General features: G+C 38.9%; 2 protein-coding genes across 2 annotated transcripts in view; both read left to right on the plus strand.

Annotated features, from left to right (window-relative positions):
• The window catches only part of LOC121955137 (1-phosphatidylinositol 4,5-bisphosphate phosphodiesterase beta-4-like), a 128,344-nt gene that overhangs the window by 108,523 nt on the left and 7,343 nt on the right, over window positions 1-12,478 (plus strand).
• Window positions 649-8,852, plus strand: lamp5 (lysosomal associated membrane protein family member 5). The gene is made up of 6 exons (XM_042502962.1): window positions 649-1,016; window positions 1,576-1,754; window positions 2,300-2,431; window positions 2,887-2,983; window positions 4,038-4,226; window positions 7,909-8,852. Exons 1-6 carry the CDS (start codon window positions 965-967, stop codon window positions 8,082-8,084), a joined length of 825 nt encoding a protein of 274 aa, XP_042358896.1. The 5' UTR covers window positions 649-964; the 3' UTR covers window positions 8,085-8,852.

A 12,478-nucleotide genomic window follows, 5' to 3' on the forward strand; every position in this document is an offset into this window, starting at 1 on the left:
GCATTTTCTGTTTGTTTGGGTTTTTTTTCATTTTCTTTGTTTTGTTTCTTCATTTTTCTTTTTTTTTAACTATTTTTTTCATCATTTTTGGGGCCATGTTTCGTTATTTTCCTTGTTNATTTAAAATCATATTACAAAAAAACATAAAAATAAATATTTCTGAATTTATTTTTTTTCGAGGGGAGGGGGCATTTTCTGTTTGTTTGGGTTTTTTTTCATTTTCTTTGTTTTTTTTTTTCTTTTTTCTTTTTTTTTAACTATTTTTTTCATCATTTTTGGGGCCATGTTTCGTTATTTTCCTTGTTGCCTTCTCGTTTTTGAAAGAAATCGAACTAATTTCTATGAAATATTTTGTATTGGATGAAGTAATTTTGCAGCACTCATTCTCAGCAACTCTCAGCTGCAACCTTGCAGAAGTGCAGTTTGAGAGAGGGAGGGAGGGAGGGGGTGTTGTCGGCGTTTCCCTCCAGACATACATCATTTCAGCCCAACCTCCAGCTGCTAGCACAGAGATGGAAACTACGGCATTGCGGGGATAACTTGAGACTGCATTCCTAACAAGAGGCAAATTCAGGTGACGGACTTTTTCTTTCTTTCGCGGAGGATCATTATTCCTGGTGTTAATGATGTGTAGAAGGAGCTCAGTGCTGCAGCTGTCACTGGGTTAGAACCCGTCAACCTTGAAGAGAGCGGTCGGTCTGGACAGCCAGAATTCCTCGGAGCCGACTGCTGCTTCTGCAGAGCAAACCGGAGCTCACGTCCAACCTGGAGACATTTTTTTTTGCTGCATTCGCGATGGTCTGAGCGTGACTACTGGGCGCTGAGTAGAGGCATCCCTCCTCTCTCTCTCTCTCTTTTCCACCCCCGCCTCCCCTCTCTCTCTCTCTGTTTTTTCGTGGTGGGCTCGGCACAGGCTGCCCAGTCACTTAGCCCCCTTTCTGCAGCGCTGGGGAAGCTGGTAGCGATGGGACCACTCGGTTTCAGCACCACGGAGAGCGCCCGGCTTCTACTGCTCGGTAAGTGTGTGTGTGCGTGGTGTGTATGTGTTTGCAGCTGTCGTGACTCCTCACTGCAGTGTGTGTGTGTGTGTGTGTGTGTGTGTGTGTGTGTGTGTGTGTGTGTGTGTGTGCGTGCGTGTACGTGCATGCGTGTACGTGCATGCGTGTGCACCTTATGGCACGACTGAGTGTGAGCTCTGGCACATTTCCTCCGCACATGAATATAAAAGTCGTCCAAACATGATCCGAGTTTTAGTTCATCACTTTCTGACGCAGCCAGTGTGGTGCTGTTGCTCCCCTGATACTGCAGATTTCAGTCTCCGGTGTTTTCACCTGATTTTGACTTTGCCGTGAGGAAACAGAGGTGATGTGCCAGTGATCTAAAGATGTGAGCTAAACTCAAGAGCAGCCTGCTATTTCTGCTGATTCTGCATGTTTTTGTGTGTGTGTGCTGGAGTATGTGTGTGCGTGAGTGTGTGAGTGTGTGTGTGTGTGTGTGTGTGTGTGCCCCATCTGTTACCCCACTGACATGAAGTGCCCCCCCACCCCCACCCCCAACCTTTCATTGTTCGGTCAGGTGTGCTGGCGCTGTCCGTGGTGCTGGCGGAGCAGGAGGGGGAGAACCTGTCCGGTCTCTCCAACAACCCGGACAAAGCCATCTTCGCGGTGCGTGAGAATGGCACGACATGCTTGATGGTGGAATTCGCCGTGAGATTCCTCGTGCCATATGACGTGCTCGCGCTCAATGGGATAGACGTAAGGAATCCCCCGTGCATTTTAAAACATGTGGATGCTTTTAAAAAAGGAAGGCACTGACTGTTTTTAGCTTGTAAGCTACGTAAAATGATGCTTCGAGTTAAAGACATTAAATTAATTGTGCGTAAAAGTGGTGCAGAAATGAAAAATGTTGTTTTACATGCAAAACGTTTTGCCATTTACTTCATCTGACTGTTTTTGCTCTTTTTAATAAGGAAAATGTCTGATAAACGCATCAGAATTGTATTTGGAGACTGCTTTTGTAGTGTGTAGTCGTGCGTAAAATGCTGATGTCGCCAGATCCATCCTCAAGAAAGGCAAAAATTTTTCGAATTAAAACTTCATCATGAAATAAATTAACTTTTCTTTGTTTTTGCCTACTAGAACAACTTATTTAAATAATTATGCACCCTTTATTGATAACTGATTATACTTTAAGTTCGTGCGTAAAAATAGAAGTATAAAAGTACTTCCAGCTTCATCACGATGCGTAATCTGTCCCCATCTGTCAACTTTTTTTTCACGTGCCTGTTATCTTTATGCAGCTGATCACCGAACAGGCGGCGTTCACACTGCCCCGTGGTGCAGAAATCGAGGGGAAATGCGGGAGCGCGGAGTCGGAGATCCACATATCCTGGAAGAACAACGCCTACACACTCCGCATCTACTTCTCTAAGGTGGGTGACAAAGAAAGCGTCAGGGGAAACGACAGTAACGCACGTACTGAATCTTGGCGTGCAATTCTGAATCATCTCATGGGAATATCAAGACGCCAACACCTCGCCACACTCCATCTAAATATACATGTTTTTCCAGAAATGCCAATGCCAATCTTTTTTTTTTTTGTTTAGCAATTCGTCATACAGTGTCAAGAAGTTCAAATTTATGTGAAAATTTGGCTTTTTTCCCTGAACGAAACGCCATTACGGATCGTATAGTGGGATTATGTCACTTATGTCCTGTATTAATTGAAAATAATTAAATTAAAAGGGAATAACCTCACAAATTTTCAAACAGAACAGCAGCCTAAAAAAGACGGATGGATTTTCCCCTCAGTTTAGGCCAACCTGCCCTCTCCATGCGGCGGAGAACCCTACTTTGACGCTTGTGTGTATCTCTCTGTGTATTACAGGAGCTCCGTGACAAGGGCATCGAGGTGTGGAAGATTAGCAAGGTCCAGTTCGTCTATGACACCTCGGAGACTTCGCATTTCATCAACGCCTACAACCGTGAGTCTCCCGCCGAGCCTGACGTACAGTACAGCAGCTACTCAGCACATTTCCACCGCAGCTCGCTCTCATCACGTCACATCTGCATTCAGATGGAATTAGAGGGTTGAGTCATGCACGGATTTACGATTTTCGCCCACGTAGGCTATATGGCAAATTTTACTGGAATTATAACAGATTTTAGGTACTTCCCGGTACGTAACAGTAGGACTTACGAACTTACGATGAACTATACGAGTTTTAAAATATAACATTATATTATTGTAATTATTATAACTAACTAACTATTAATAATAATTATGACAATTTGAACAACAAAACGAGTGTATTAAATCATTTTATGTCAGACATCGCCACACAATGCTTCCATGATTACAATTCCACACGTTTTAATAATTTTGCGATCTTGAAATATTTTTTAGTTAGTTTTTGGTTTAGTTTTATACGTTTATTTATAATAATTTTCATTATTTTATTATTATTAGTAAGACTACCAATATTATTAAAACAATTTGACGAATTTTAATAATTTTATAGTAATCTTGAAATATTGAAACCTTTTATAATTAATTATTATTTATTTGCAATTTATTTAATTATTACTACTACTACTATTACTACAACTCCACAAGTTTGAATTTCATTATCATCTGAAATATTTCAATGTTTTAAAATTCTTTTTTTAAATATGTGATAATTATTGCTTTTTATGTTCACACTTCTTTCATAAATTACAATACACAGTTACAATCTTTTTTTTTGTCATTATGAAATATTTAATTTTTTAATTAATTTTATCCATTAATGAATATTTATAGTCATTATTATTGTCTCTATTATTTTGGAGGATTTTTCCCCGTTATACTGTCCCTTGCTTTTTGTCACAGTGGATTCACCCAAATGATATATTGAAAATCATCTTAAATTATGAAATTTGCACCACCCGTGTTTCGACATACAGAGGCCCTCCATGGATACAAATTTCATACACTCACTCCCTAAACCAGTTACACTACACTGCCATACTCATTCATGACTCATCCTTTCTCTACAGCTGGGAAGCACACAGCCAGCACCCACCGCCTGTCAGCCCTGGTGACACCCGCCGGACACTCCTATGTGTGCACGGCGCAGCAGACTCTCACCCTCATCTCGAGCGACCACCAGAAGGGCGTCACTGTCTCCATGTATGACATCCAGATCCAGCCCTTCGACATCGCCTCTGACTTTATGTTCAGCGAACGTAAGAACAAGCCTGCCACACACTTTCACTGTGATAATGAGAAATCTTGGGGTGTAACTACTTTATCTCTCTCTCTGACTCACTCACACACACACACACACACACACACACACACACACACACACACACACACACACACACCTCTGGTGGTTACTGCTGCAGTATGAGGAGTACATGGTTGCAGACAGGAAGTCAGGGTAACGAGAAAAAAGAGGAGGCAGGGATGCAAGAGGGACAAAGGAGACATAAAGAGATGCAGAGAGAGGGAGAGAAGGGGTGGGGGTCATTAGGACTTTATGAGTGCGGTCATATTTTTGCCCTCAATGCAGCTTCTGTAGACATACTCAGTGTCCCTGGCTGTCCTCTGAAGCCAATCACCTTGGAAGAATCATTTCCTCTGAGCTGCTGTAAACTAGGCTGTGCTATGCTTCACTGCCTCCCTCCAAGTGTGCATTACTGCCATCCACAGGGAGAGACACCTTCAACTTTAAAACACACACACATACTGTACACTGACTTGGGTGTCCTCCTTCTCCCTTATGTGTGCACGCTCAAACTTCTCGAACTGAGCACAAAATAGCAAAAACAAACAGTGTGTGACTAATTTGTATAACTGAAAAAAAGAAAGAAGCATATGTGTGAAATTTGTGTCATTTAGTGACTAAAAAGCTCAGTAACAGTTGCTGCTGTGCAAACACACACACACAGATGCAACCTCACAGATAAGCATGCAAACACTGTACACAACTGTGCCCACTGCACATTCACACACACCTCTGTGGACCAATACAGATGGCTGAGTGAGCCTGTCAGATGCCACACAATGAGTGTGGCTCATATGACAATCGGCAACTATGATAACCGAAACAGTGGGGCTGAGTGATATATTACATATATGTAAAAAATGATGATTCAAATGATCACACTGACATTAAATGCATTTAACTGTGTTTTCACTGTACGAACCGCACCAGAAAAAAAACTCTACATGTGCAACAAAAACTCTCATTTGGTTAACTAGTAATTTAATTTACAAATAAACCATGAGTAAATCGATTACTTCCTCAATTAATTCATTCAATCAAATGAAAGAAAATTACTCTGCAACTATTTTGTGGGGCTGCAACTAAGGATTATTGCCATCATCAATTAATCTGTCAATAATTTTGTCGATTAATAGATTAGCTGTGTGGTCAGAAAATGGTGAAAAATATCAGTCATTGTTTCCCAAAGCCCAAAATGGTGTCCCAAAATGTCATTTTTGTCAACATTAAGATATTGTTTACTGTCATTAAGAATGAAAGACACAATAAAATATTCACATTTAAGATGCCTGAATCACAGAACTTTGACATTTTTTCCTTGAAAAATTTAGTCAAATCAATTATATTAGTTGATTAAATTAATAGTTGAAAACTACTTAATTAATCTTTGCAGCTTTACTATTGAAAAAAATCAAGCTTTGCTTTAATTAAAAAATCAATGAACCATTTCACTCCTTTATAAAAGCCAAATGCCAAAAATTCACTAGTTGCAGCTCCTCAAGTGAGTATGACAAATTATCATTGTGGGCTTTAGGTAATTCTTACTTTTACTCTTTCCACAGATTTTGACATTTAATAGACTTAAAAGTTAGTCAAGCAAATAACTGGCAGCTTTAACAACAATGAAAATTAGGTTTGAACAATAATATCAGAAAGTCACCATTGTCATCACAAATTAAGGCTTTAAACGCGATATCAGCATCGACCCAAAATTAATTTTTCTGTCAATATGAAAAGGTGATAAGATGACACTTTAACCTGTTTCAAAAAACTGAAAGTCACACAATTCAAGTGACTTTTGTCAGGATTGTCTCAGGGAGAGAATCGCTGAAGCCTGTTGGAGTAGGAGGAATTTTACGGTTTTGATTGTAAAATAAATACTTTACATGTAACTTTAGTTGAAGTAGTTGCCCAGAGAATATATTTTCAGATGCATTTTGTTTCATGTTTGCATTAGCTAGTTTGGAAGGCACAATTAATAAAAATATTATAGAAATCACAAAATGGCAACATCCGAATCGCAGGGGCTGCTATATTTTGATAAGGTAAAATGTGCCACAGTGTACCATAATAAATGAAGCTTTGTGGTGCTACAGAGATGCTCTAGCCTACAAATCTAAGGCAACAATATAGTTTGGTACAGACCCCAGGAAAAGAAGATCATCATTTTTATATTATTTTTCAGTGAAAATCGTGCAAAAATTAGGCCTACCGCTTCCACCAAAGTTGTAACTCATATCCCAACGTCAACATCAGTCTAAATTATCTCCTCCTTACGCCCTCACACAATCAGACCTTGCACCGCTCTATAAAGTCAAACCAATTTCATTTTATTTGATATATTGCACCAAATCACAACAGAAGTCATCCAAGGTCACTTTTCATATAGAACAGGTCTTTTTTAATAAACTGAACATGCTTATGTTATTTATCCAATTTTTTATTATTATTTATCTTATTTATGTTTCAGCCTCTACTGTGTCGCTGTCAATTCTCTTCGCTCACACACACACACACACACACACACACACACACACACACACACACACACACACACACACACACACACAGACACACACACACAGTCAGACAGAGTGGAGCAGAGCAGAGGAGAGATTCTACACATTAAATTAAATGTATTACAAAGCACTGCGGCTTTTGTGAGTGATACACCATCGGACAAAGACCGACAGTCTAAAAGCCAACGAGTAAATCACAAATGGAGAGACGTCAATCCCAACTGTCTAAAAAACAGCCAAAATATCAGCGTTTTTTTGACTAGCAGCGGGCTAACGCTTGCATCCTCACCACTGATGCTAGTTTCATGCTCTGTGAGTCTGAAAAATGCAGAATCAACACAGGCAGTAAACCATCCTCATCCAGCCACACCAGTAAACCATCCTCATCCAGCCACACCAGTAAACCATCCTCATCCAGCCAAACCAGTAAACCATCCTCATCCAGCCACACCAGTAAACCATCCTCATCCAGCCACACCAGTAAACCATCCTCATCCAGCCAAACCAGTAAACCATCCTCATCCAGCCAAACCAGTAAACCATCCTCATCCTGCCACACCAGTAAACCATCCTCATCCAGCCAAACCAGTAAACCATCCTCATCCAACCACACCAGTAAACCATCCTCATCCTGCCACACCAGTAAACCATCCTCATCCAGCCACACCAGTAAACCATCCTCATCCAGCCACACCAGTAAACCATCCTCATCCAGCCAAACCAGTAAACCATCCTCATCCAGCCAAAACACTAAACCTTGGGGCAACACTGTAATAAGTTAATTCCATGACAGTCGATGCTCTCTCTTTTAAGTGGAATCAATATTAGTATCAGCAATCAGTCCAAATGAGTTTGAAAATGTCAGCAAAAATCCAACATTGTGCATCACTAATGAAATTATCATTAGCTGCAGCCCTTATTCTGACAGAACTTTATAAAATTGCATCATATGATGATTTCCTCACAATCTGATTCTGGTGAAAGTCATTAGAAAAAAAGTAGTGAATCAGCCAGCCTTAAAAGACAATACGCATGAACTCTAAATATATGTGCACGCTCTCTCAGGCCGTCAGTGTCGCCTCAGCACGCTGACTGTGCTTATTGTTCCACTTTCTGCAGCCTACAAGTGCATCACCGACCAGCGGGAGCGCCTGGAGGAGACCCTCCCCCTCATCCTGGGCTTCATCTTGGCCCTCATCATCGTCATCACGCTCACCGTCTACCACTTCCACCTGAAGCTCACAGCGACGCAGACCCAGCTGCCCAGAGATCGCTCCATGTACAAGAACATGTAGCCTGCAGCACGGCGGCAGCGGCGGCTCCCTCAGCTCTCTCCAAAGCTAACCTGATAAAAGACTTGTCTCCTCGATGTCCCGGACCTAACACCACGGAGGAATGTGCCATGTGATGGACTGAATCCCTGACAGAGAATTGTGTGTACTGAAGGCCCACTGGAACTTTTCAACAGCTAAAACACAAGTTAACGGCACAGCTTGGGGCCTAGCATGGATGTAGTTGCAGGGTAAACCCACCAAAACCTAATTTTCCCGGTTGCTGAATTGAATCCTAACGCCATAAATTCATCTGTATTACAGTAATTAGAGTTTTAATGAAAATAGACAAATGGATTTATGTTTTTATGAAAATAGAATTAATTTTTGTGAGATCGGTGGTTGTTTGTCAACTAAAAATCACCAACTTGACGATCAAGTTCACCTATTTTTCCCATAACGTCACTGAGATATTGTTTATCAATTCTGCTGTTTTTAATCAACTTCTCTTAAAAAAAAAAGATTCACATATTGCCAGAGCTTCTGCTGTCATTTTCCAACTGTTTGTTGTCTTCTCCTCCCTTTCTCTCTCTGAAACTGCTGCTAAATCATTTCAGTTGTCGGTTCTGTATTTGCTAACTTGGTATATATATATATTTTTTTTGTTCAAGAAAACCTTTGATTTCATTTTTGAATGCAACCATAGTGTTTCACAGTGGACAAGTCTTGTAGTGTGTGCAGTGCAGTGGCATTCAGAGTTGCAATGTTTTTGCTTTGACTAATCCTTTCTCCCCACCGATGTATGGAACATATCAAAAAAAAAAGGGAAGAAATAAACATCTGATAAAAAAAAAAAAATCTGTACTAAACAGAGAAGAATTTATCAGAATGCCATATGAGAGTTTATGAAAAGAGAGGTTGTTAAATTGAAAAAAAAAAAAAATAAAATAAAATAAGTGTATATTATTTTCAGAATCAAAGTCTATGCATAAACCTCTGCTGATGCAATCTTGTGCAGTATTCTTCTGTTCGTTGAAATAAATTGCTGGAATCATCTCTACACACCTGTCAAGTATTTCCTGTGATCTGCCACATCACTCACTGCAACCTTGAAAAAGCTAATCAAAATTTCCTTGTTAAAAATAAATCTAACACGTCTACGGTGCTCAAAAAGAAGGTGACGGATACTCCTGTCAGAGGAGACGCTGAGGTATTGATTTTGTCGTCTGACTCACGGCCCCTGAAGGAAACGCAATATGAACAAGTCTAATTGAAAATAAATAGAGCATTTGTGTCAGCTACACCTTTTGTTTCAGCAGCACAGGCATCATACATCATCATAAGTCACCAGAATCACAGCCTTTCATCCAGTTTTTCACTCATACAAGCCAAATCAGTGCTGGACATGATCTTTTTTTTTAATTAATATTTTTTTTATTCGTTTTTTCTTTTTGACAACAAAAGACAAAACAAACAAAGACCATTTATACATACAAAAACACCACTTATACATACAAAATCACCACTTACACATACAAAAACACCATTTATACATACAAAAACAGATCTACAAATCAAAAAATTCATCAGACAAAGTACAATTCAAAGTACAACAGACAATAGACAGGTTATTATCCAACCTCTACAGGTTGCTTTGAATGCTTCCCAGACTGTCTGTACAGAGGGTACTGAACTTATATTAATATTTATATAATCATTTATTTTCTCTTTTATCAAGGAAACAAACTCTTCATCTTTCAGTAACTAATTATTAAATCTCCACCGCTTACTGTTATAATTATTTACAGAAAGAGAGAGGAGTGCTGACAAGGGTGCGTGGTCTGAAATGAGAATATTATGTATTTTGCTGTCAATCACATTATCCGCCATAGATTGTGATAAAAGTAAATAGTCATTCCGAGAGTATGAGTTATGAGCTTGTGAATAAAAAGTGTATTCTCGGGCAATAGGGTTTACAACTCGCCGTATGGCAGTCGTTGCCAAAGTTTCCCTTCATTCATAAAATGCTGCTGAGAGCGCAGCATCAGATGGAATTGGGCGGCCCGACCTATCCACCACCAGATCACTCACTAAGTTGAGGTCTCCCCCCATAAAAATAGGATCTGCAGCAAATTGGGATAAAATCACATTCAATCTGGATATAAATTCAGCTTGACCCTTATTGGGAGCATAAGCATTCACTAGTGTGCACTTAACATTTTGTAAAAAACCTGAAATAATTATATATCTGCCATCTTTATCAGTAATTTCTTGGGATAACCTAAAGGATCACCATTTCGCTATTAAGATACTGACTCCCTTGGAGGCCCCAGAACCTGGTGCTGAGAAGACCTGGCCGACCCATCTCTGTCTTAATTTAACAGATTCAGCATTTTTCAAATGTGTCTCCTGTAACATTGCCAAATCACACTCCAGGGACTTCAAATGAGTAATAATGTTATATCTCTCTGTTTTACTAGAAATCCCGTTAACATTCAAACTAATCAGCTTAATAGTGGCCATAACCCTTTTTACCTTGAGTCACATCACATATTATTTTGTTGTGAAGATAAGGAAAAAAAGAAAAACCTTTAAAAAAATCCTGGAGTTATAAATGATCTGTATTAACATAAGGGAAAGATAGACACAACTATCTATTTTATGTTTCACCCTCTACTGTTGCTGGGTAGAGAGCTCCATACTGTCATATTTGCTTAAACTGTCACTATTCTCACACACACAGCACATCATAAGACAAAACAAACTTATTCCTCTTCTTCCTCCTATTGCTTTTAAATACTTGCGTTACTGCACATAAATGAAAACAACTAATCAGAGTCTTTTACGCAGCTGCCAATCAATCACTGTTCATGAGCTGCGGTCAAACTGTCCAACTAGAGAGTGCGGATTAAAAGTGAATCAAGATTCTGTTGCTGCATTGCCCATTTCTCCCCTCAGATGTTTTCAGAAACATGTTTTAGTGTACTGTTTAGCTGTAAAATGAGAAAGTTTGCTGAACAGCCACCGTGTTGAAAACAGTGAAGCCAAACCAAACTCTGCTAACCCCCTGAAATATTGTATAATATGTATGTAAAGCAACCTGTTTAAACTAATTGCCCCTGGTGTGATTTATAAAGTTATCTGAACCACAAAAATATTGCAATACTATGCTGTATCAATCCCTCCCCACACACCTTATGGCTTCATGAACTGTATAACATCTAATATTGTACAAAAAAATCATGTATCAGTCAAAAATGACCAAATTATTAGATGTCAATAGAATCAGGAAAACCAGAGAAGTTAGAAATGTGGCTTAACACAACACAACTTGACTGAGGTTGATATGAAAATACATGAACAATGGTGCATACTAGAAGTGGAAATCAACAGAGGCCAACATTATCATGATGCAAAAGTCATGATACAATATTAATGGCATTTTAAACATGTTGCCATGTCACACAAAAAAAACGTTATTATCAGTCAAAAATCACCACATAATTAGATGTCAACAAAATCAGAAAGACCAGAGAAATTAGAAAGTTGAACACAACAACACATTTGCCATACATTTGCCATGAAAACACATGAACAAAAGAGCACACAGAGCAGCAAAAAGCAAAAATTTATCATACAGCCAGAGATGGGCTTTTAACCTGAACCAGTCAACCACAAACATCTCCAAATGTAACCAAATGTTTAACATAAAGCAGCTCACACTCAACCACATGAGAGGACAACAAACCACAGCACAGAGAGGAAAATGCACACATTTAGAGACACAAGCAAGCAATTCAACCTAGCAATAAGTTCGCTTACATGTCCACCCACAATAACAATAAAGAAAAAAATACTGTCTCAGCCAGCTCATAATTAATTTAGAAAAACTCACCTGTTGTTGAGCTTCATTCATTTCCAACGATGGAGACGCTGTCCATCCAGTTTGTGTCCAAAGGAGACCTTTGTCAGCATCTGTCTGATTGAATAAAATAATTTTTTCAGTCTGTTTGTCTCACTTTAATCATTTTTATTGTGTATTGAATAAAGGAGCTGATTTTTTTTTTCTAGAAGGCTACCAAAAAATTTGTAATATTAATAATTTATGTAATAAAAATAAATACTTTGCATCCATGTACTGATAAAATATTAGCACAAAAATATTGTGATACTGTTACAATACGACGAATTTTACATTTTTGTTTTTAAATGTTACATAAAAAATAAATATGGCATGTTTCACATTTATTGTACACTGAAGTAGTTTTCCTATTTTGCACAGTGAATGTGTACATTTCAAAAACACTGTATTTATGTCAGTGTCTGCCAGTGGCCATCATGATTAGGGTAGGCATAATATTAAGTTAATTCTGCTACAGAAGAGACTTAAAGTTTGCCACAATCAGTTGGGATAGAGA

Source organism: Plectropomus leopardus, chromosome 16 (genome assembly GCF_008729295.1).
Source record: "Plectropomus leopardus isolate mb chromosome 16, YSFRI_Pleo_2.0, whole genome shotgun sequence".
Classification (NCBI taxonomy): Eukaryota; Metazoa; Chordata; class Actinopteri; order Perciformes; family Serranidae; genus Plectropomus; species Plectropomus leopardus.

Excerpts from the sequence above, each read along its gene's own strand:
- lamp5 (XM_042502962.1), top strand. The coding sequence starts at position 965 with ATGGGACCACTCGGTTTCAGCACCACGGAGAGCGCCCGGCTTCTACTG. Across the intron at positions 2,984-4,037 it reads TTTCATCAACGCCTACAACC|CTGGGAAGCACACAGCCAGC; the intron begins GTGAGTCTCCCG and ends CTTTCTCTACAG. Across the intron at positions 4,227-7,908 it reads TGACTTTATGTTCAGCGAAC|CCTACAAGTGCATCACCGAC; the intron begins GTAAGAACAAGC and ends CACTTTCTGCAG.